General features: G+C 44.0%; 1 protein-coding gene across 1 annotated transcript in view; it reads left to right on the forward strand.

Annotated features, from left to right (window-relative positions):
• Positions 1–23,862, forward strand: part of SFMBT2 (Scm like with four mbt domains 2) — a 149,863-nt gene that overhangs the window by 75,667 nt on the left and 50,334 nt on the right. The window contains exons 6-8 of the mRNA XM_045536215.1: positions 694–940; positions 6,718–6,815; positions 19,983–20,084. Of these exons, the coding sequence (XP_045392171.1) occupies positions 694–940; positions 6,718–6,815; positions 19,983–20,084 (447 nt within the window). The remainder of the gene's footprint in view (positions 1–693; positions 941–6,717; positions 6,816–19,982; positions 20,085–23,862) is intronic.

Here is a 23,862-nt window from a genome sequence, read left to right on the forward strand (position 1 = left end):
CTCACCCTTTCAAAGGGACAAATTGTCTTACTATGTTAATTTTTCAAACGTATTTGCCTACTAGGCTGGCTGAACAAACACCCTTTTCATATGCTAACATATGCTAAGAAGGGGCAGTAATTATAATTCTCTAAACCAATTATCAGGTTAGGTGTAGAAATAACTTTACATAATAGTCCATTTAGCCGATCATTAATGTCATCATCGACACACAATCAAGCTTTACTCACATAATCAAAGCATGAGAGGGTCTTGGGTATTAGAGCAGTGGCCATGGTAAGATGCACGAATGTCAAAGAATCATGGTATAATTGGAAAAGTAGACATTTTGCTGCCATACATTTTTCTAGCTCCAGGCAAATTTGGGTATGACTCTTCTGAAAAGCATCCTAATTTCTAACAAATGCAATTTTAGCTGGGAAGGGTGATTTGTTTGGTGAGAATTTAGCACCAACTGTTATTTTCTGTTGTGATGTTGGTTGTTGGGCTGGGAATTGGGTACATGGATGTGTGAGTGGGAAGGGGGAGGGCCGGGGGGGGCTGGCCGTGCCCGGGGTGGGGGTGGGGGGATGCCAGACTGTTGCCAGTAGCTTGGATGATGGTGTGAAAAAGCATTATCTTCTGCTGTCATCTGTTTCCATGAGAACCTTAAAAGAAAGTTTAAAATAAGGAGTTTTGCTTCTGTTTAAACAGCCTCTGCGAGGGAAAGGCCCTATAGACCTCATTACAGTTGATTCCTTAATAGAACTTCAGGATTCTCAGAACCCTTTTCAGTACTGGATAGTTAGTGTGATTGAAAATGTTGGAGGAAGATTACGCCTTCGCTATGTGGGATTGGAGGACACTGAATCCTATGACCAGTGGTTGTTTTACTTGGATTACAGACTTCGACCAGTTGGTTGGTGTCAAGAGAATAAATACAGAATGGACCCACCTTCAGGTAAGAGCCAAAGCTTTTCCTGCTGTGTAGTGTTTTTTTAAAAAAAGATGGGGTATTTTCTTGGATGTGTCTCTGGAAAATTTGTTAGCTCTGTGGTATCTTTTATATCTGAGGATATGAATATTAAGCATTTTAACTTCACAATACTTCCTATAGAGAATAAAACCAAAGACCTCAATCAGTAGTGTTCTCAAAAGAGAAAATAATGTTGGAGGCCTCAGGGAAGTTGATCTGGTTCCTTTGGAATTAGTGGTTCAGACAGGAAAGGTACAATACATTGAGAAGTGGGCATATTCTCCACTTTTTTCTTTAGAGATTTTGATAGCCTTGTAAGTAAGCTCTAAAATCTCCATTCATCTGGGTAGCCATCTGTCTATCCATCCACCCCTCCATCTAGCCAGTCTTCCTTCCTTCCATCCATCCATCCATCCATCCATCCATTCACCCACCCATGCCATCCCATCCATCTATCCATCCATATACCCTTTCATCCATCCATCCATCCATCCATCCATCTGTCCACCAGTTCATCCATCCATCCACCCACCCATTCATCCATCCATCCACCCTTCCATCCAACCATCCACCCACCCGTCCAACCATCCACCCACCCATCCACCCACCCTGCTACCCATCCACCCACTCACCCATCCAACTGTTCTTCTTTGTACCCATCCATGCGTATTCATCCATCCACCCGTTGATCCATCCATCTGAATAGCCAAACCACAATCCATTCTGATCAGGAAATAGCACCGAGAAGATCATCATGCTTTTTCCCTGGCACATCATAGATTTTCGTTAGCTTCAAATGCACCGTCAAATGACTTTGCACAGGCTTAACTGGATAGAATAGTGCATTGTGTTCTGACATACCTAACTAGTCAAAAATCTCACTGTTTACAAAATAACCATTGGTGAATGTTTACTATGTGCCAGGTGATTTTACATCTGGTATGTTATTTATTTTGATTCCAAAAAAGTGCTGCACGTTTGGTGTGAATTTCATCTCCCAGCAGAGAAAACCGAGCCTGGGGTTAAGCTACCTGTCTGAGGTCCCCTGCTTCAGGGCCAGGTGATGCAATTCAGGTTCCCAGGTGCCGTGCCCATCCCACCCCGCCCCCCTGCAGCCCCTCCTTACCAACCTTTTAGTAGGAAACCCCAGAAGAAAACACGCTGGATTCTTTTGGAATCAAAGATGCCAAGGAAGAAATACATCTCTTTTAGAAACTGCTGATCTTTATTCTGGTCAGTTTTTCAGATATGTTTAAAATAAAGACTTGGCTCTTTGCTTTATTAAAATCAGCAGCGTATTTCCCTCCCATATGAGTTGCCGATATTAGTCTTGGGTACATGAAGGTGAGGAGTTATCTGTCTTTTCTGTCACTCAGGGGCTTTAACTGAAAAAACTTCCTGGCTCTGTATTGCATGCGTTTGCATCTGTGTTAAATTTGACAGGCACATGGACGAGTAACGTGGTATTTTATTAGTAGTATTGTTGTCAAAATTTTGCAAAGCAGCCAATACCTCCATTTATTTCCTGAGTGATTTTGGGCTATGATGACAGACAAAGGGCCTGTCAGTGTTGCGAGAAGAGATCTAAGCGCAGATTTGCCCTGGGATTCATAACCCAGCAGGAAAAATTTACTTTGTGCGGGAAGTCATGTGTATAAATCTCAGCTTAGTGTCTAATTGCTTTATAAATTTTAGGAGGAATATATACTTGCCAGTGTACAAACCAGAGGATTACCATTCGCCTCTTAGGTTCTCTGTAATGTTTCTTTCCTATGAAATCAGGGGACTTCGGATCAAAAGCAAAAATGGAATATGTCTCTGTAGAAATTCAAGAAATATTTGCTACGAGCTCTCTCCTTCTTTAGATAATTTGGCATCTTTATAACATGAGAATAAATTGTGTTCACTTGTCTTAGAATTTTTCTGGACATAAATTGTCCATTTCACTTAAGAGTTCATGGGGGTCCCTAAAGATTTTGGAAAAGGCACTCTCATCATCATGAACTTGACTTCCCCAATATTGAAATTGTCAGCAGGAAAGGTTACATATGGGAAGAAGAAAATAAAAGGCGAAAAGACATTTAAATGTGACTTTGTGTTCCTCAAATAAGGTAGTTACAAGATGAAAGCTGGGGTCTGTTATGTCCTTCCCCGGGGAGGAGAGGCTGTTATTGTCCATGTTTCATACATGGGAACAGAACCTGATACTTTGGATTTATATAAATTAATTTCACATCCCAGTGTGGCTTGTACAACTTACATGATAGCACCATTTCCTTACCTGAATTATAGAGGGGAATAACATTTCAGACCTGCCTAGGAAATATTAGGCCAGTTTTCTGCTTCCCAAATACCATTAAAACCATGCAGTGTTCAGCAGTAACTGATAGTGAGAAGGAAGGTTGGTGTCGAGGGGAGATGAGAGAGAGGCCTTGTGAACTCGTTCCTGCCCTCTGGGGGGTCCTCTGCTCGCACCTCTCACTAATACTGCCACTGTGGTCAAAAATAATCTTTAGTTTTATTCTTTTTCATTTTTTAAAGGTCATAATATTTCTCACCTGTTGAGTACAAATAGAAATCAGCTAGGAAGTTAGTCTTCAAAAACTCTGGGGAACGGTACTGGATTGTATACTCTGCACCTCTGAGCAGCATATAGTCATGGAGCCTTTGCATTTCGGGCAGGAATCAGAGAAATAGCATTCCGGTGCCTGGGAGGAGGGAGGGAGGAAGGAGTCAAAGAAGCCACTGGCCTTACACAACGGGGATAGTTACACATTGGCTGGGCTGCTGAGTGGCATGATACATGTCAAGGGATTGGCATTTTCTAGGGATCCAATCCGTGATCAGAGTATTGTGTTTACACTTCGGTTTTCTGAGAGGTTTAAGTAGCTCCTTGAGGCCCCTGGTCTGTAAGAGGCCCCCCAATGCCCTCTCTCTGGATGTGTAGGAAGCAAGGTGAACTTTGAGGTGTTCTTCCAGATGCTAAGGAGCGGAAACCTTTGAGGTTTTCTTTTTATTTTCTTCTCTATTTATAGAATTTTATCCCCATATTTTTTTTCCCTTCAGAATCCTTTCAACCTCTTTTTTTTTTTTTTTTTTTTAATTCTTGTGTTAGGTAGTTCCTGGAGTCAGGAAGTTTCTGAATCTAACTTGAAATACTTCCTTCCTGAACTGTTTCTTAGTCCAAAAAAAAAAGTTGTTGCTTTCTATATCAGTCTGTTCAGGTTGCCAAAACAAAATACCTAAGACTGCGTGGCTTAAACAATAGATGTTTATTTTCTCACCATTCTGGAAGCAAGAAGTCTGAGATCAAGGGGCCAGTGTGGTCGGGGTCTGGGGAACGGCTGCTTCCTGGTTTGCAGAGGGCCACCCTCTCACCGTGTCCTCACTCTGTCAAACAACCTGCAGCACAGTCATTTTAAGGAAATGTTTTATGCTCTTTTAATGGTGCTATTCATCGTCCGTGAACTTGACAGCGCAGCCAGGGCGCCCGTGTCTCACGCAACGCTCTCGGGGAGTCGGGCTCTCCGCGCACGGCGTCTGTTAGGGGGTTGCCTGTGCAGGTGGTTGAGCCCACAAAACTGCAGCCGATGGCAGGGTTTTAGAAAAGAGGTATGCCTGGCCGTGGAGTTGGATTCCATTGGGGGATTTCATATCCTCAGGAAGAAGATGGAGAATCTTCATATTATAGGACAGAGGCAGAAACCGCCTGGAACCTGGGCTCCTTGTGACATTTGTCTCTGGCGGGGAGGGAGAAGGATGGCACCGTGTGGACAGAAGAGTCAGCATTGCAGGGAGGACGTGGCGGGCAGCCCTCCCTGGGCCAGCATGCGGGGTCTGCGTGCCTCCTCGCTGGGTTCTGGCAGTTTGGGTCTGACACTGGCCTCTGTTGGATTTTCATTCCTACTAGTCTTGAGTGATTTTCTTGACCACTCTTTTATGCTGGTCTCTGTCCCAGGGCCTCCGTCCCCCACTCCAAGACTCCTGTGATGGGTCAAGGGTAATAGCATCCCTGATGACAGAGCTAGAGAGCCAGGGGGCTGCTTTTCCTTTTTCTCCATTTTTGTGTCTTCGGTGTAGTCTTTGGAAACCCCCATCGTTTTCCGTGAGTTGGTCCTTTTCCTACCGCGCCCAGGTGGAACTCCCTCTCTGCCTACTTCCAGATTGCTGGAAAAGGGGGTTTGTTTTTGCTCCCCTGGACGTGCAGCCTCTAGTTTGCTGGTTCTCTCTGGGCCCTGCGCTGGTGTCCTGCGCTTTGCTCCCTGGAGTCCCCTGAGTGTCGTCCCCTCGCTAAGGTTGGGTGCCGGGAGTGCGTCCCTGGGTGTCCCTCTCACCCTTGTGGAGCACTGTGTAGGGCTCTGGGAGCTGGTCCCTCTGCCTGCTTTGTGGGCCCCTGTGATTAAGCAACGTCTTCCTCAGCTCCCCTGTGGAGGTCGTGCAGTCTCACAAGTGTGCATTGAGGCCCCACTGTGCACCCTGAAATATGGTAGATGCTACTTAGAAGAGTCACATTCTCTGTTGGTTCTGACTTAGAAATGCCAAATTGGAAAAAAGAATCCCCCCAGAGGTAGAAGAGTATACATGAAGTGCTAGAAAGGATTATAGACAGTAGATACAGGGAGAGGATATGTTGTCACAGACAAGCCTTTGTGTGTGTTTGTGCAACTTAACAGTGACTCCGGGCAGTGAGCACGTTGGTGACTTGGCTAGTTCTGGCAGCATCTCAACACCTATTGTTAATTCTGTCCTGAAAAGATTGAATAAACTGCTAAAACAGGGGCTTAAAGCTCAAGGTGAGTTCAAAAGCTATGAGGATCAAAATATATAGCTCCATGTGAAAAAGCAGACATGGAAGAAATTAAAAATATAGTCCCAAAGGTTTAATGTTGCCTTTTAACTGTGCTTAAATTCATATTCATATCCTAAGTGTCTATCTGAAGTCATCTGGGTTGATATAGTGAAGGTATAAACATACCTACTTCCAGCGAGCGCTTCTGCAAATCCTATTTTGATAAGGCCTTAAATCTGTTGAGACCAGGCCATAAAATTGCCTTGCTGTTTCAGCAATGGGTAAAAACAGGGCTCAACTGTTTTTTTATTTTTTTTTTCCCTTTTAATTTTGCATTCTGGCTGTGTAACCTCCATCCATAAATCTCTCTCCCCCCGCCGCCTAGGGAAAATACGGGCAACATGTGGTGTGTTAAGCAACATTTCAAGTGTAAATATTCAACTTGGTTGGTAAATTTACCTTTTAATAATTTTCTGACTTTACGAGGACTATTTTTAGTGCATGAGAGCTTAGAGATTTAGTGAAAAATATGTTGTAATAACGGCAAATGCCAGACAAGCGTCATGTGCAGTTTAGGAATGTACCAGATAATAAGTTCCTCGTCAGCGGGTGTTGCTTCCTGGGTGATACGTGGAATTTTGGCCCGTGGATGACTGAAGATTTTGCTAATGTGATTAATACCATTAAATTACTTACAGAATGCCAACAAAATGCATGTAAATAGTCCCTGAAGAAGAGTCCTATTAAGTTGATTCTTCATTTCTGACAGCAGAATCCCAAGTTGCCATTTAATTTCAGAAAATCCTTTTAGCAGGTGGCGGTTTGTGGCCGGCGAGGTGTGAACTCTTACGGTGTCTGGGCATGCTGAGCTAGTAGGATGGACCGAGACAAAAAAAAAAAAAAATGCAAGAAGTAACCACCCAGCAGAACATTTGAGTCCTTAAACTCTTCATGTACTTTGCTGTTGCTACAGAAATCTATCCTTTGAAGATGGCCTCTGAGTGGAAATGTGCTCTGGAAAAATCCCTTATTGATGCTGCAAAATTTCCTCTTCCAATGGAAGTGTTTAAGGTAAGAAGTTGATTCTTAGCAGTCTATCTACTCTTTTCAAGAATAAAATGCTTAAAAAGTTTTCTACATCAAATCCCTTTCCACTTTGAAAAACTACCTTTTGACCGGCTTCCCTTTTAAATGTTTAAGGTTTTATCTGTTCCATTTTTCTATTTTTTTTGTGTGTGTGTGTGAGATCTTCTTAAAGACCTATATTACAAGATGCTGATTCAGTTTTTTTAGGTTTACTATTTTTCTTCATAATGAATTGATATAGAAATCTCAATTTTACCTGCTCACTCCCCACCCCAGAAATAAAAGAAAACATCTCAAGTCTGATTTTGCCATTTGGTAAAAATGGTAGAAAGTGATGCTTCTCGTGACGGTTCAATTTTCCTGCTGGGTCAGGAAGCTTGTGCTGAGTGTCTGCTAAGTGCCAGGCCTTCCGCCAGGTGTCCTGCGGCGTGAAGGGCTGTGGAACATATCCCCAGTGAATCGATCGCCAAGTTCTTGATGCTTCTAAAATTATGCTGCAAACTTAGATGAAATAGAACATTAAATTGTGAGCAGGAGTGATCCATTTGGGTCAGAGGAAATCCTAGCACAAACCCCGCGTATTTGGAGCTGGAGCACGTGGGAGGCCGCTCCGCCCCGCTGGTTTCCTTGGACGGCTCTCAGCGCTGTCATGGTGGAGGGATGTCGGCTTGCTGCTCAGCCCCGAGGAGATGCATTTCTGCAGCGCAGCTGAGGTTTCACAGGGAAGGTGAAATGAGCATGGTGTTTGGGCACAGCAGGACTTTCAGGCTTTGGCTGGGGCGTGGGCTTCCTGGATTTTAGTGACAAGTAAGTCCTCACCCAGGCTGTTAAGCAGTCGCGGCAAATCATTGACCTTTTTTTTCAGCACCTCCCCTGTTTGTAAAATTGGATGCAGTTAAGACCACTTCTTCTTACGGAAACCAGGGGTGGCCACGGTTGCTCCCTGCCAGTGTCCCAGCAGCCGGGAGGGGAGGAGGGGGCTGGGTGTCAGCCCTCAGTGTGGGTCGGTGCCCCCCACGCCGCAGACCGGGCACCGTCTGTTCCAGCCTCTTCAGGAAGGACTGGGAGGGGGCGGCTGGTCTCATGGAGGGCTCAGGGAGGACATCGAGGGGTGCAGCTGCTTCCCAGTCGTCTCCCCACGCTTAGTTCATGAACTCTCGACCACCCTGGTTTCAGGTATTCCGGGCTTGTGGCAGCTTCCCTCTGTTCTCTGCCTCCATCTGCACACGTCCTTCTCTGCTCTGTGTCTGTCCCGATTTCCCTCTACTTATAAGGATGCCGGTCATTTGATTAGGGCCCTGCCAATCTCATGGGCTTTCACCCTCGTTCCATTGTATTTGCAAAACCCTGTTTCCAAATAAGGCCACAGCCCCAGCTTCCGGGTACACGTGAACTTGTGGGACACACTGTCCAACCCAGTGCATGTATGTTCAGTAATTTAAGAAACAACATACTAGAATTCTCTACTGAGTCCCTCTGCCTACACGGAGGTCATTAAGTTAGAGAAACTGCATGGGCACGTGGGATAAGGACCAGGCTATCTTAGTTGCTTCATGTGTTAAAAAAAAACAAGAGAGACTCTCAAGTTTTTATTTCTAGCAAATGATATTCTCCTGCATGGTCCAAAAATAGAAATTTTATATGTGTGTGTGTGTATATATATATATATAAAATAAACATTTTAAATGCATATAGAATTTTTTATATATAGATAACTTTCATATATATACATAGAGAGAGAGAGAGAGTTTTTTGTTTTTTACTCTGTCACCACTGTTTGATCATCACTGTTTCCCAGCAGGCAGCCTTCTTTCTAGTTTCTTTCATTACGGTAAAAGGAATCTATGTTTGAATTCGACAGTGAATCACCCGAGATGCATGTTGTTATGGAAAATTGCCATAGTGTTCAGCTGTTACGAGACAGAAGTCAAAGCTAAGCACGTTTAATGGCCGGAGATGAGCAATATTTCCAAGCAGTTCTTTTTATTATTTTTACATGTTAGATGAAATGGGTGTTTTGGTGGAATGAATCTCCTTACTCCGTGCGGTTCTCCGTTTGGGAGACGTGTTCACGTCTCTGTGGTGGTGCCCGTCTGCGCCCGTGCACGCGGCCTGATCGAGCTCAGAATACAAACAGAAACGGGGTAGAAATCAAGCTCATAATTAGTATTTCTGCTGTTATTTACTCTTGATTTGAGAGATCGCTCTGAATAGCTTTTGGATACCACATTTTACCTGGAATTCTGGCTTACCTTCTTTGGGAAATGCAGGTAATCTTCAAAACGTACACTCAGTTAAAAAGTAAATAGTTGATAAAATGGATAAGAAAAACGTGAATGACACTGAAAAACTCATTTTATTGAAAAGTAAATAATGAAATTTTTTCTCCCAAAAAACCAGCCTCATTATTTAGAGGCCTAAGAGATTCACCAGAACTATCCAGGTACTGAAACTAATTTACTCTTCAGAAATCACAAGTATATAGAGGTAACTGCACTGCCTGTCACGGCGGCTCCTCCCTGGATTTTAATTTAGAGCAGATCTGTCTGCATCACACAGCTGGGTCATTAGGCTTCCAGAACAAAAAGAAATCTGCTTTTTGAGAATCAACTTAAGATATCTTAAAAAATAATAAAACCTTTACTTGACATGGTCACGTTTCCTGATTTTGAAAGCCATCGTTTAATTAATTTATGACACATCCCAGTGTCTGCTCAAGTGAAACGCCCCAGTTTCCATAGAAGCTTTTTGTGTTTCATAAAGACCCGCTAGGATGTATTTCTCTCAGAGTTTATTTCTGTAATTCAGCAATGAACTTACTACAGGACTAATTCCGTCTTTTGGTCAACAATGGCTCTGTTGCCTCAGTTTCCAATTCACTAAGTGTCTACTAAGATATAGTGGAAGGATTTGGGGTAATTTAGTAAATTTTAAAAATAGGGCCAAAGGGGCCTAGAAAGCAAGAGTTTATCAATAATTAATGTAAGGCTTCATGTGTCCGGCACTTACAAGCCTTCTGTGATAGTTACTTTTCATTCTCTGCCATTCTTGTAATTGGTCTTACAGCTCGTTTGTAGATGTTAAATTATGGAAGTTTCACTGACAACTCTTATATCCATCAGAAAGATCTACAAATAAGAAACAGCAGTTCCCAATTTGCCAGTGAATGGAAATAAAGTATTTTTTTCCTTAGAGGAATACAAAAATACAGCCCAGGGAAAAACAAATGCTCTCCGACCAAGTTCATTCATGACCACACCTCGTTGTGGCAAGGCAAGAACATATTTGAAATGTCCCTAAAGTCTGTGATCGTGTTTTTATCCCTTAAAGAAGGGAAACTGAACCTTTCTGTGTTCATTTAAAAAATGTTGAAAATGTCAGTGTGTTTGAAATTCCAAATATGCTGTTTAGAGATTTGCACTAAAGTGAAGGGAATTGAACTTGAGGCCTCCAAACCTTGGCCTTCCTCCCGAAGCCTCTCTTCTTTTCATGCCTCTCTGCTGGGGACCCCCACGTCTGCCCCCAGGCTTGGGAATTGACTAGAAGGACTCACAGGATGCAGATGTTGTTATACTCACAGTTACAGTTGCTCACAGTGAAAGAATATTAAGTAAAATCCACAGAGGGCAAAGGTGCAGGGGGCAACGTCTAGAAAACCAGGCAGAAGCTTCCAGAGTTCTCTTCTGGAAAAGTTGCACAGGACACTGTTAATTCCTCCAGCAGTGGGTTGTGACAACAGGTGCCAAGTGCTGTTCTCCCAGGGCAGCTCCTGGGGATGCAGTGCTCAGGGTTTTTATTGGGGGTGGGTCACAGAGCCACCCTGTACCTGGCACATACCAACATCCCAGACTCCCGTTAGGAAACCAGCTGTTTTGTGTAAACCCTGTGGTTTGTACTAACGGGGTAGGCACAGTGAACTGCTCTTACATTTAGGTGTTTTATACTGGTGTAGGCTACTGTCCACAGGCCACACTCCCAGGTGCCAGCCTCGGGCCCACCTTGCAGGCAGGGCCCTCCTCGAGGACAGTGGCCTCAGGCCTGCCAGGTGAACTCCTCCGTGGGTCTCCATTCCGCCCACCAGCAGATCCTGTCAGCTCCCTGCTGAGAGTACTCGGGCTGCTGTGACACCCTGAACATGCCGCATCCTGTGATTTCTTCGTGTTTTTTTTTTTTTTAGCTTTGAATGATGCACCTGTCGGTGGGAGTGTAGATGTAACCCTTGGGAGGGACTCTCTCTGTGTTTTAGCAGGTGAGACCTGCATCAGAGGCCAGAGAGCGATTAAGTGTGGCACAGACAGAGAAACTTTTCCTTCTTGTTCCATCTGGTGCAACCCAAGCGGCGAGAAAGACGTGAGGACCGAGTGTGAGGTTGCGGTTTCTATGGCGACCGATCTCTTTTTCTCCTATTCAGCAGTGAAATGCAGCAAACACCAAAACACTCCTTGCCGAGCGTGGCCTTCAGTTGGGGCCCTTAGATTCTCCCAGAATTTGCTTCAAGCCCCCCATGTAGAGGCAGAGCTTGATTTCTTCAGCCAAGTCATCGAGCGGGACACACAGTCGATACCTCATTCTCATCAAGCTATACCCAAATGGCTCTTTGAAAGAAAGGGTGTTTTGACAGTTGGTCGTTTTGTTTTTGGACTGATGGCCGATCCTCTGAGATGGCTCAGTGCTGTCGATTTCACTCGTGAGTTTTCTACCCAGTGGCGGGAACCAGGCTCGGTTTCTCGGCCTCACCTGGGCCTGGAAGGTTCTGGAAGATGCCGCGACATTTCCTCCTCCTGCTGTCCTGGTCTCTTTGCAGGCTTGAAGAGGCCTGTTAAACAGACTGTCTTTGGGGAGGCAAATCCCAGAGACCTTTAGTGTATTTAATGCCTGTCCTCTGCCGCTTGCCGAACTGAGAGGCGGGGCTTGTCAGGCTGGTTCTTCGTGCATTCTGGGTTCTTGCACAGAACCACATCCATTCCACAGCCGAGAAAGGACCGTAGGGGCCTCGTTTTTATGAGTATTGGAGAAAATCTTATAAGAGGCGTACTAAAGAGGGCAACTTTGGTCAGACAATAAGTTCAACTGTAAAAATCGCAAAGTCCAGATACACAGAGAGTTTCCCGCCACAATAGCTTGATCACAGGGGCCTGAACTCTGCTGCCTGCAGTCTCTTAGATAGCGACTGGCTTTTAACTCTGCACATTAAGAATTTAAGAATATAGTCAACTTCCAGTTATCTGCTCCAGGAGTTAGTGCTCCCCAAGGGCTTCTGTTTACCACCAATAATGGTGGCTCTTGCCAGCTAACTGTGGTTGCAGAGAAGGCGAGATAATGTTAGCGTGAACTTAATGTCATTGGTGTATGGGATTTGGGAGGCGGGATGCGGAGGGAATGTATCTCTTGTTTATAATACTAGACACATTTCAAAGTGATTGTTGTGCTGTATTTTTTATTTTTTTCAGATTTTCCATTCCACTCTCCATTATTAAAAATCATTAAGAATAGATTGTAATTCTTTCATCTATGGAGGCTTTTACTGTGGATTTAAACCACAGTGAAATGGTGTAGAGGCAGGTTTTTTTTTTTACCCCCCTAAGAATACACGAAGATCCTTTGCAGATTAGGTCATTCTTTTAAGCTAATAGCGCCTTTCACAAACAGGCAGTTAGTTGCAAATAGCGATGTCTCTGGTGAGGAAACTGGGTCTTCAGAGTTTAAGCTCTAATGAGAATGAGGAGCACGTGTAATCCCGCTGGTAACGTGACCATGCCACAGACTCTGACCTTCAATGTGCTCCCTCCTGCCCCGAGAAGCGGCACCCTGAGGAGGTTTTGGCGTGCTTTGCTGGATTTAAATAAAAAATGTGGCGATCGTTCAGTCCTGTTTTCTTTCTCCACTCCCTCAGACACCCGCCTTGCTCTGAGTCTGCTTGTCTTGATGGTGTAAGGTCAAGAATAAGATAAAATCTGTCTCCGGTTTTGTCTTCAGTTCCATTTATAACCAGAAGGGCCAGCACGCACAAGGCAGATCAACCTTGACATGAATACGTAGTGTTCTGCATTTAACAATTAAAAAAAAAAAAGGAATGAATACGTTTAGAAGAGTAGAAACCTGACGTAAAGCTCCTTAATATTGACCAAGGTGCCACACTGCATTCAGGGGTCCAGCAGAAGGGGCCGCCTCTGTGATTGCCATAAACCGTGTGGTTCAGGTTCAAGTGTAGGATACTACCGTTCTACATTTTCTCATTACAGTTTTTTAACTTGGTTTAAGGCACGGCACGACTGGTAGATAAAATTGCTGTTGACAGCTGTAAGTAAAAAAATGGAAATGGTTATTAGTGTTCAGCTTATAGATTTTTTTAATTACCTCTTTGTTATAAATATTTTACTGGCTAAATTTAAGCAAGTTCAATGGGATTGAAATGTCATAGTACTATGGATTTAATAAATGCTGGCATCTTGATGTCTGTTTTTTGATGAAGCTAATATTGCAAGAGTAATTTTCTAATGACTAGGTCATGGCTGAATCAAAAAGAGGAACAAGATGATCAATAGCCTTGGATTGTTTTCTTAGCAAGACACATCGTGCTGATAGGAATAAAGGAATTAAAGCACAGTTCATTATATACCAATTTGAATGTAATTAAAACCTTCCTTTGACTTTGCTGAAGCCTGTTCTTAGAAATTATGCAAATTAATTGAGGCCTTGAAAAGAAGCACATGCAATGTTTGAGTTCCCTTAGACCAAAGAACTGGTGTGTTGGGACTGAAAAAATTACACTGTGTGGTATTTTTGTATAAGTACAATACTCTAAAAGATTTGGTACTTAAAAAAATTGGGCAGGGTAAAATTGCATGTCTTTTTTTTTTTTTTTTTTTTTTTTTTTTGGTCTATTTGATTTCATATCAACATAAGCAAGAAGGAAGAACCAAAAGATTAAAGATCCTTGTAGCTGCCAGAGGTCAGAGAATTTCCTGCAGCCTTTGATTGTGGAACTGGGGTTAAGAATTTGGCTTCTGGCCGGGCACAGTGGCTCACGCCTGTAATCCTAGCCCTCTGGGAGGCCGAGGCGGGTGGATCGCTCGAGGTCAGGAGTTCGAGACCAGCCTGAGTGAGACCCTGTCTCTACTAAAAATAGAAATAAAAATTATCTGGACAACTAAAAATATATATAGAAAAAATTAGCCGGGCATGGTGGCACATGCCTGTAGTCCCAGCTACTCGGGAGGCTGAGGCAGGAGGATTGCTTAAGCCCAGGAGTTTGAGGTTGCTGTGAGCTAGGCTGACGCCACGGCACTCTAGCCTGGGCAACAGAGTGAGACTGTGTCTCAAAAAAAAAAAAAAAAAAAAAGAATTTGGCTTCTGCACAGAAATGATTTCGCTGCTTTTCTTACATTAAAATTCTCACCAAGTACGTTTTAATTTTGTTGTGTTAATTAATGTGAATATGTTCTCCCCATGCCACATTCTTTATAATGTTATGCCATGTGAGGTGTATTTATCTAATGAAGCATTAGCTGTTTTCAGCGTCCGGGATAGCCAGAGTGCATTGTAAGAGCGTAAGCTGCGGTTCTTCAAGCTTCTAAAGTCAATGTGGAGATGAGTCAAGTTCAAGTAGGCATGTGAGACATGAGTGTTTGCTTTTTCTGTCTCCCCTTTCTCCTTGCTCTCCCGTTAGTGATAACTCCTTCATCATCTTCCACGGATTATGTATACTGTGCCTTATAAAGAACTGTAACATTCACCCCAAGCTTTCTCACCCTGCCAGATGAGTTTGGGTTGCTGCTCGCTCACGGTGACTAGGACCAGGGCCGCCCCAGGGCAGGTGCGATCCTGAGGTGGCTATGCTGGATTCCTCCGGAATCACGTCCCGCCCTTTTCCAAGCATCGCAGCCACTTCCAAGAGAGATTTCGCGGGAGGTGGATGTTTAAAGCAGCGGGTGACCGTGGGTGCTTAGTGCGCCCGGGGTGGGCTCTGCGGTTGTCACAGCCTCCTGACCGCCGGTTCTTAGGTGAGAAAAGTGAGACCACTTACACCAGAACTGTAAACCCAGGACACCAATACACTGTGGTTTGTCCAGACTGCTCTTTCTAGCCTGATGCTCTACTTCCTTTTTCTCACTGCTCAGCCCTTTTCTCACTAAATTTCTAGCTTCTCAGTGTCAGGAACCAGACCACGTCACCCACTTTCCTCTTCATTCAGGGCAGGGTTGAGCCTCACACATGGTCTTTGAAATAACACGGACAGGTTGAGATTGGCGTGGATTTCGCAGCCAGCCACGTGTGCTGGATGAACCGCATTGATCAGAGTCACCTGTCCTGGTTAACATTGATAACATGATGAGGAAATATGTATCGATGAGGGATAATTTATGAAGCACTGTGGGCATTTCGTTGCGTACGTTTCTTAAATCTTGATCGATTAATATACGGACGTACTAAAGTAGTAAAGATGTTTGTTAATTGTTGGTGAAGGCTGTGATTGTCTGTATATAAGCATTTTGGGGGTCCTTTTTAGGGTTAGAACGCTCTGGCATAACTTTTTTCATAAGCCATTGAAAAGTGTTAGGCATTAAGAGCAAAAATTGGAGGTTTTAAGTAAATGATCAGTATTACCTGGTAGTAGCTTTCATTGAAATAAAATTTCAGGAGCTTATAGGTTGTAGCGGTTTTGTACATTTGTTTTTACATTGGTTAAAAATAAAAGATCCTTTTTGGCCTATGTTTCCCAGTCTGTTATATAATCTGGTGGCTGGATCCTGGACTCAGAGTCAGACGGCTTGGGTTGGAAACCTGGCTCCTTTTATTAGCTTTGTATCCTCACTTAGGTAACCTAACCTCTCCGTGTCTGAATTTCCCCACTGTAAGGTGGACAACTACCCGCAGTCTGTGGGGGGCAGAGTGACAATGTGACAGTACAGGGAAAATGCTTACAAGTATTCACAGCTTGTGAGTTGCTACTGTGTCTACTCCCTTGATAGTACAAGTTGAGTATCCCTTTTCCAAAATGCACGGGACCAGAAGTGTTTCAGATTTCAGATTTTGGAATATCTGTAGTATGCCTACTGGGTGAGCATCTGAAAATCCAAAATCCGGAATATTCCAGTGAACATTGCCATTGGGCATCATCTGGGCACTCAGAAAGTTTGGATTTTGGAGCATTTTGGATTTGGGATTTTCGGATTCCGGATGCTCCATCTGTATCTACCAAACCAAGTTAGTCTCAGCGCAGAGGTGCCGTGTCTCAGGCCGAGAGAGCGAGACGTGCGTGGGCCTTGGAGGGAATAGTGCTGATGAAGCCCGAGTGGAGAAAGGAAGTTGGTGTCTACAGAGTCTCTTTTACGACGCCATTCCACCGAAAATAAGGTTCCCCGAAGAGAGATTGCCACAGTCGCCTGTTAAGACAGTCCTCCAATAAAACGAATGGCATTTTACTTTTGATCAATATAAAACTACTTCGGGGCAAAAATAAAAATGGATCGCGATAAATGTGGACGGGAACGACATTGCTGGCATTTATTAACGGAGAATAGTTTTTCAGTAAGCAATTTAACCGGACTCTGGTACATCTGAGTGAGCAGTATTTCCCGACTGTGACAGGCATATTTGTAAGTATGCTGAGGATGTCGTAATATGTCCCCATCACAGGAATAACATCATTCTTGATCCAGTAATTACCAAGCGCGAATGGTTCTCCAGAGCTTTGCGAAGGCCAGAATGTCTCTCTCAAATCACAGTGAATTTTCCATTATTGCTCAGGAGATAATCGGTTCTGTGAATCATCTTCAGGAACCGGGAGCTCTGTCTGTCCTTCACATTGAGAACGATTAGCTGGGGGTGTCTGTAAATGAACGCACGCTCTCAAAGTCCGATTAACAGTAAGTGGTCCAGGTGATCACATTTGCTTTACAATGAGAGTATCTGCATCTTCGCTCGTAGATTAATGCGGATGTGCACTTACACCCACGGAACCCAGCGGATTTGTGTATTGGCTTATCTGGAAATTCACTGCTGTTGAATTCCTCAATTATCGTAAAACCTTATTTCTTAGGAGTGTCAAATGACTTCTTTTGCCTTTTAGATCATACTCAAATGCCTCCATCCCTCCGGTATTTAAGGCCCAAGCCTCCCTGAATAAATTTACTGTGCGGCTCTCCCGGAGTCTTTCCTTTGTCATCAAGTCGAGTGATTTTCATATTCCAGGTTAAGATTCACTCCCATAAATCATTTGTCTGCCGTGATCATGGTGATATTTAGTTTTTATATGCTAGAAGTAAGAGAATTTGTTCCGAAATTTGGATCTTCTGTACCTGTTCTTGTTTCCTTCTGCCTTTGACAAATGTAGATTTTTTTTTGTGTGTGTGTATTTCATGCAGCATTTGGTAGCCTGCTGTGGCATACCTGTGTGTGTTCCGTTTTCACGGAGAGCAGAGCGAGAGGAGTTCGGTGGTGGCCGTGTGAGCACGTGCACTCCGGGAGAGAAGGCAGGGACTGTGTGCCATCTGCAGGAAGCGGTCCCTGCTTAACCCAGAGATGGAGGTGGATGCAGAGGACACTGAAGTCATTAGCAACGAGCGTTTATAATGCAGTCTGCAGCTCCAAGTGGAGAAGGGTTATCTGAGGAGCAAATTGCTAAGGAGAGGAAGCCGTGGCCTGGTCTCTGCTAGACACTCGTGGCCCCAGGGAGGCTGTTCATGCAGTGCTCCTGGGCCACAGAGTCTCAGCACAGCTTCGGGAGCTGCAATCGAGAGGCCTTCCAGAAGAGCTTGGAGCCAAGGCTCAAGGATGCATGTGGCCTGGGTTAGGACTGCACATCAGTGGTCCAGGTCAAACTGAGAGCCTGGGGTGTAGAAAGGAGCAGAGGTTGTGAGTCAACCCTGCTTAGAAAGCCGGCTCTACTCAGAGAGCAAAGATCAGGGCAGAAGTATCCAGAGCAGGGAGCGGGCATGGAATCCGGAATCGAGGGAAGTGAGAGGACAGCCCTGGTGGTGGGCATCACCGGGCAGGTGCCCTTTCCCCGTGGCTCGGAGCCGGATCTCAAGCGGGCCAGCCTGGTAGCAGCGGGTGTGCGAGGGAACATGGCAGCAAGGAAGGAGGCCCCTAGCAGAGAGGGAAGCCGACACTTCAAGACACTATCAGGTTCATCTGGGCCCTTTTTTATAGTTGCAGATGCGGCATGAGTGCCCGAGGGCATTTCTGTGTTGTCACAGGGCATAATGATGACTGCTCCGGCTTGTTGAGTACATTCAGACAAACTTCTGTTACATCATAATTTTAGAATAATTCCTCTTTTCAAAAGATGAAAACATTTCATAATTAAATAGAGATAAGATATTTACGTGCAAAATCCATGAATGTGACTCGGCCCCCACTGATTTGGGTACTGGGGCATTGGGTCTTGACAGGAACCTGAACTTTGAATCCTTTTTGGACTTTTTAAAAAAAAAATTATTTTTTATTGTTACATAATAGATGTACATATTTTTGGGAAATAGTTTAATTCATTCATATAATTTGTAAACACCAAATTGGTGTCGTTGGGATATCCAGCACTTTAAATATTTGTCTTTATGCCTAGAAACATTCAACTTAACTGTTCATCTTTTAATATGGATGTCAGTGAGTCAGTTCTGGTTTCGTTTTGGTGTCTCAGCACTTGTGGTTTTCGGCCCTGCCTTGGCATTATGCTCTGACACGGTTGTTTTCCACTACTTCCCTTCCCTGGCCCACCTTCTGCCAGTCACCTTTAAAAATAAATGCTTTATTTGCCACATAAACAATAAAAAGTCATCACCTGCCTGTAAGAATATCTTCTTGTGCTTTCCCTTATGCAGGTAATTTTTTTAAAGTGTTGATTGTAAGTGCTTAAGGGATTTTTGAGGGTTTGGAATGGGCCAGTTCCTTCCATTGGTTTTTGTTGTATTTGGCCACATCCTTTCTTGTCCTGGTTGGGGCAGTGTTTGCATCACGCACACTGAACAACACTTCCTGGGCGTGCACGCGTGCCGAGACCTCTGCAGGCTGCTGTGTGTGGGGACCTGAGAAATGCAGGGGTCTGGCGGGTCCTAGAGGCATTTACATTCTGTAAGTTTCTGGCAACACAGTGGAGAGTTTTCTAAGCAGCTCCTCCTCCGTGGTCTGCCGTGGCACGTTGACAGTGGGGCTGGCAGAGCCGGCGCAGCCCGACTGCGCTCTGTGCGAGCCTCAGGGCTGGATCCAGAGTGGCATTGTTGAATTAATTAAAAATCCACTTTAGGTTTGTAGTTAAAAAGAAAGTAATAGGCCCCCAGATATCTTTTTGTACTTCACACCTCAATGGATGTGTTTGGAAAGCGCAGGATTTATTTGCAGCTGTCATTTCCTCAGGGACAGACCGCAAAGTACATTTATTCATCCACTGCTGTTTATCCAGACTGAGTTATGGGGTGACCTCCATCTCAGCAAGATGAATTCTGGCGTGCGGAGTCCAGCCAGCCTCATCCACTGCTGGATAGCTGAAGTGGGTATTGAAATTTGTTTTCTCGAGGAGGCAAGCCCCATCTGCTCACATAAGGTCGCCGTGAGCGGGTTGTAAAACTGTCATACTCCTATTAAAAGAGGGGTGTTGCTCATCTTTATTGAGTGATTGAGATTCTGATTGTCTGCATGGCGGTTCTGGATTCTTGGGTGTGCACATCTCCAAGATCTTTTGCTCACTACCCGTAACTGGTAAGCTGTGTGCACTTAGATGCAGGAAGTGGGGGTGACGGTCACCCAGAGGGTCCACACGGAAGCCCTGTGATGTAACTCCCGCAGCAAGAGGCCACGTTTTCCGAAGACACCCTGCTGTGTTCAGGGTGACTGATAGCCTCCATCACCCTGCCGGCTTCCGTCCCTAGCACCTGGGAAGACCAAAGCTGTGTGATATGAATTTTTTTGCTCAGTGCAAATTTAAGCGTGGCCACGAAGGCTTGCTACCTCTCCCTTGGAAAAGCAATTTAGGCTGCAGAAAATAATTAAATCCCCAGTATCTTGCAATAATTAGACATTTGAAGCAGGGAGGATTAATTATTTTCATCCGATTTCAGTTGCCCAATGAAATGCTCAAGGAGAACCTCCGGGCCATTCCCGGGTTAATTCCCGATGCCACCTCTTTCAGTATTGTTCTCTTTCTCCCTGCAGGATCATGCAGATTTGAGAAGCCATTTCTTCACAGTTGGGATGAAGCTAGAAACCGTGAACATGAGCGAGCCCTTCCATATCTGTCCTGCATCAGTGACCAAGGTGGGTTTTCCTCCTCCGCTCTGGGCCCTGGCCCCCAGAGTGGATCAAATTAAGTCTTTCAACTCCAAGCCAACCAGATGAAATACATTCGCCCAGGGTATCAGCAATGCCGGGCGAACCAAAGACAGATTGCGTCTCTCCAGCCCAGCAGTGCTTTAAGCTCTTTTTATTACGGGTAGCACAGGGCGAGTCTAATCAGATGCCTCCTCTTATATCACACAGGGGCATTTTTCCTTGTCTTTGGATAGTTATCCACCAACGAGTGCGTGTCGTAATCATTATAAGAGTAGCTATTTTCTCCTGCACGGGTCGTAGTGAGTATGATCTATTTATGTTTAGAAAATACTTGAAAATAGTGAAAAGCAAGTTCTCACCTCCCACATGTCCTTTTTCTCATCTGCCTTCATTGATTGAAGACAAACTCGTGCTTCTAAGATTTGCAGATTCCAAATGAAATTACCTTTTCATGTAAAGGCATTTTTATGGTGATCTGATAATCTCCTGCGATTATAATATCCCTTCCTCGCAAAAGATATCTCAGTGACATAACCTATGGTAAAATCTAAATTGCCTGTTTCTGCAAGTTTCTGCTTATGAACTGTGGGAGACACTGGGCCTTCTTAGCCAACCTATGTCTTGGTTTAAGGGCCTTTTGTGTATTTCAGTGGAAGAATGTAATTAAAGATTCAGAAGTTAATTTTATTTTAATTCCTTTTTCTTAAGAGAACTGGATTTGTTGATGCAGTCATTAGTGTTTTAAGGTTGAGTCGAGAGTTTTAAAAATTAATGATTGGGTGAAATCGGAGAAATTTAGTGATGATAATATATTGAAGAATATGGAAAGTGATTATAATAATGAAATACTTTTTTTCTTTTCTGAATGTTTATTTCTTTGGTGAACATCAATTACTTTTATAACTGTTTATTTAAAGGGTAACTTTAAATATTTAAGGTAGTTTATTTAAAGAAAGTATCGACTCACACTTTGTATGATCATCTTGAGGTTAAAACTCATGCATATCCCTTCATTTGCCATCCATTAAAAACCTATGTATTTAAAATGGCCTTTGAGGTTCTTTGCTGTGTCTTCTGGTGGTTGTTAGAAGTTTTTCTTACACAGAAGCCTTGCGCCTTGCTGAATCCTGGCCAGAAGTCCCCTTTGTTCCCTCAGTGGGTGGCACAGTCACGCCAGCTGCCGATCACATTGTCCTTGTGCGGAAGGGCCACAATGTCCACCTGACCTGGTATTTAAAATAAACTAAGCAGAGCTGGTGTGCTTAGCTGTCAGGGGTAGCCCCTCTCACATTTTTGTACCTGTAAATAATTGCAGTATGTAATGACAGAATGTGACATACAAATCAAAATATCTTTAGTTGGATGAACGTCCAGTGGTAGTTATTTGGTCTTCACAATAAATAATTTTCTCAAAATAGACCTCACTGGGGGAGAGAGAGAGAGTAGGTACTTTTACTCATTTTATTAGTGTTTTTCTTTTCATTTTACTTTTTCTTCCCCATCTACCAGTGATAAAATAAGTTAAGTCATGCAGTTTCTCTGCTTCCCCCCACCTCCTCTTACTGTGTTGCTACTGCTTGGGCTGGGGCGCGTGCTTCTGTCCCTTGGAACCTGGGCAGGCACACCCTCAGGTGCAGAGCTCGTCTTCCTGTCATGAGGCATCAGAATATTCTTAGTGTAGGAGACGTTTATAATTAAATGCATTTCTCTGAGCACTAGAGAATGTTTTAGAGTATTACCTTTGAGAATATTACACATTGTGCTGTCATCACTCATCACAATCCAAATTTCATTTACCCCTCCCATGGGGTTTTTCTTGGCATCCCTGAAGACATAAGTAAATAACATTACAGCAAACAGACAAGCGTGTAAAGGATCTAGTATTAAATGGCCAACCTCTAGCAATAAAGTGGGCTAGTGTTTTTGGTGTTCATTACAGGGTAAGATACTGAGATGTGGGTAATATCCTCTGTGTTAAGTGAGCTATGTTGCATTGACAAGAAGAAAGAGGAAAGGATACTAGAAGGAGAAGTCTCAGGTTCTGTTTCTGTGCTGCCGTCTCTGAGCTGTGTGGTCTCGGGCAAGTTGGTTAACTGCTCTGAGCTTTTCGTTCCGAGACTGGTAGGTTCTGGACCGGATGGATCACAGAGCAGTCGTTCTCACTACTCAGGAACATGAACCCTGGTGGAGTTGATGAACCTGACTAAGCTTTTCCCCGAGAGGTGTGCCCACGTGAGCGTGGATTTGAACAGGTTTTGGAAATTCCTCAGTGCTCATCTTTACAGGGTCTTGAAGCTCTGAGAGATCCGGGCACCAAAGTCACATGTTTTAATATACATACGTGTCTGGGTATGAGTGTCTGTGCAGGACAGACCCGATCACAGTGATTTAACAGGTATCTACTGAACACTCACAGGCACTATACCAGACAACGGGGACATTGTCTCTGCCATTAGGACGCTTATATTTTAATAGGGGAGAGACAGACAATAAGCAAAATTAAGGAATAAATAAATATAGTACGTTATATGTCAAATGCTAGGAGAAAAATACACCAGGGAAGCAGCATTGCTGTGCAGGGAGGATGGGATTTTCAATAGGGCCATGGGGAATTGGCCTTCCTGGGTGTATTTGATCCTTTGCTCCCTAAAGTTGACTTTCAAGGCAAAACCTCAGGCAGTAGAATTACAACTTTTTGTTGGAATTAACATAGAGAAGAACAGAAATGAATTTCTTCTCCTGCTTATCTCTGAACTAGATTGCTTCCAGAAAAGAATGAAAGACCCAGGAATCACAGCTTAGTAAAACTCTTAAAGTTTCCTAAGAAGTCTGGTTTGTGTCTGTTGAGTTGGGAAAGGGATCTTTTTTTTTCTGGCCAGGTTTGCGTACTCGGTTCTTTAAACCCGTCATGCTTTTCCGTTTGGGCGCATCTGATTTTGTCCTCTGCTTTTTCTGTCAACAGGCCTTGTTCCTATTTATTTCTTCATGGATGTTTTTTCTTAGATTCAGTGGACATTTATCCAGTTCCTGTGGACAAGGCATTTACTATGCACTTGAGAATACTTTTCATGAATAAAAATGAGTCTGCCGTCCTCAAAGAACTCAGGATCTACTGGGGAAGACAGATGTGTTGTCAATCCACAGGAAGGAAGGAGGATTTTCAACACGGGTTCAAGTCTGGTGCTCTGGGAGCACAGAGCAGGGTCTCTTCCTTCCAGCCAGACCAGCAACATTGGGATTTGAGACATAGCTTGAAAAATGGGCTGTAACTTGGGAGCTTAAGCATGGAGTTGGGGTATTGTTATGCCTGAAAACGCTGAGCAAAGGCAGGCTTAGTGCACCTGTCTCCTGTCGGGCTAGAGGGCAGGGTGTTCGGAGGGATGTGCTGCAGAATGAGGCTGGCATTCCCCAACCCAGATCTGGGAGGTTCTGGAAGGATGTGGTGCAAGGAGTGGGGAGCCCGCCGTGGACACCGAGAACCCAGTTTGACCCTTCACTTCCCACCTTGGTTGTCAGCAAAGCTGGGGTTCGTCCGACTTTGCCAGATTGTGTCTTCCATCTGGGGTCATCGGGGTTTACTTCTCTAAGTAGTTAATTTTTTCCCATTCTCTCTCTTCTATTTATTCTAGTTATTTGTTTATCTTTCCATTAATGTGACCACAAGGATCTATTCTAATGTTTTAGCAAGTTAGATTAATTTAGTAATAGACACTGAAATCCCAGTTCATGCCCGGATCATTTTGATGAGACGAATTAACCGCCT

This window comes from Lemur catta, chromosome 1, assembly GCF_020740605.2.
Source record: "Lemur catta isolate mLemCat1 chromosome 1, mLemCat1.pri, whole genome shotgun sequence".
Classification (NCBI taxonomy): Eukaryota; Metazoa; Chordata; class Mammalia; order Primates; family Lemuridae; genus Lemur; species Lemur catta.